The sequence below is a fragment of the Aristolochia californica genome, unplaced genomic scaffold (assembly GCF_029961685.1).
Source record: "Aristolochia californica isolate CCGP_79_NKW_82.1479 unplaced genomic scaffold, dmAriCali1.0.hap1 SCAF_10, whole genome shotgun sequence".
NCBI classification, from domain to species: domain Eukaryota; kingdom Viridiplantae; phylum Streptophyta; class Magnoliopsida; order Piperales; family Aristolochiaceae; genus Aristolochia; species Aristolochia californica.
In genome coordinates this window covers 22,732,657-22,733,841 of record NW_027181771.1, presented here as the reverse complement: position 1 = coordinate 22,733,841, position 1,185 = coordinate 22,732,657, and the positions used below count along the sequence as shown (strand labels likewise).

The following is a 1,185-nucleotide window of genomic DNA, read 5'->3' as shown; positions in this document are numbered from 1 at the left end:
AGTAAAGATGAGGAACAACATTGCTATACTACAATCGATCCATTTGTAAGCCTTTTCTCATTGGTTCATCTATTTACAATGTGCAATTATGATGCTCTCTCCATTGCTGTTTGAATCTTTCTTTGTTTTTTCTTTAATGGTGCTTTCTTAAATCATCTGAACTCTATTTAAGTTCATTTGCTTGCTTATCACAGGTAAACACTACGGAGTCCTAACAAGAATTTTACTGAAGCTCCGCCATTACTTGAGATATTGACAAGTTGAACTATCCAGTTTTTCAAATTGAAATGCTCAACCCAACCGGTCTAGATGCCGAACTGGTTGGGTTGAGCATTCGATTTGACAAACGTGATGGTTCAAGGTAGTAGCTGAATGGGTTGATCATTCAATTTGAAAAATTTGAGCTCAAGCGGTCTACATCCTTGGATAGATCAAAGAAGATGACGAGGTCAAGGATGAGCATCTTGGTAACTTCATTCAAGGAGGGGATCTTTGAAAATTGGCTGGTCAGAATCTCAACCCTCATCATGTCTATAATAGTGTTATAAATCAATAGGAGTTTCCACATGTTTATCCAGTGCCTCGATTGAATTGATGTCATCACTGCACACTTCAATGGAAGAAAAGAGAGCATGTGGTGAATAATATTTTCTGGTAGCTTGATGATACTGTCAGTCTTCTCAATGAGGGTTCTCTTATGCTGAAAGTCCGTTGACTGACTTTTTTTTTGTTATGCACTGCTATTTGTGATATGAAATAACAAAAAAAAATATTATGTTATTTCCTAGGCAAAAACTTGAGTTCAAGTGGACTACATCCCTGGATAGTTCGAAGTAGAAGTCATGGTCAAGGGTGTGCGTCACGGTAGCTTCATCCAGGGAGGGGATGTCGTTGAAAGTGGGCTTGCCAAAAACTTGGCCCTTGTACCCAAGTCTCTTTAGGTTCGGCTTACTTATCTCCATCTCATCATCAAAAGATGATCAATCTTCACTCCTTTCGTTTTCAGTGTGTAGTAATGAAACTTCTCTAGGATTAATATTATTTCCATAACTTGTCCCCTCAACAGGTTTGTTTGTTGCATTGAAGAGATGATGCACTACTTCCTATCTGAGGTATTTTACATGTGCCAGTTGTAACTACGGCTCACCTCATCTATATTTATATCTATTTATATATTTAGATCTA

At 37.7% G+C, this 1,185-nt stretch overlaps 1 protein-coding gene across 1 annotated transcript; it reads right to left on the bottom strand.

Annotated features, from left to right (window-relative positions):
* Positions 1-385: 385 nt before the first annotated feature.
* LOC137942912 (putative F-box/LRR-repeat protein At3g18150) lies at positions 386-962 on the bottom strand. The gene is made up of 2 exons (XM_068788635.1): positions 816-962; positions 386-700 (listed from the first exon to the last, which is right to left on the bottom strand). The coding sequence occupies exons 1-2, from the start codon at positions 960-962 to the stop codon at positions 386-388; spliced, it is 462 nt and encodes a 153-aa protein (XP_068644736.1).
* Positions 963-1,185: the final 223 nt, after the last annotated feature.

Coding starts and splice junctions, on each gene's coding strand:
- LOC137942912 (XM_068788635.1), bottom strand. CDS start 962: ATGGAGATAAGTAAGCCGAACCTAAAGAGACTTGGGTACAAGGGCCAA. Junction 701..815: donor ACTTCGAACTATCCAGGGAT/GTAGTCCACTTG, acceptor ACGGACTTTCAG/CATAAGAGAACCCTCATTGA.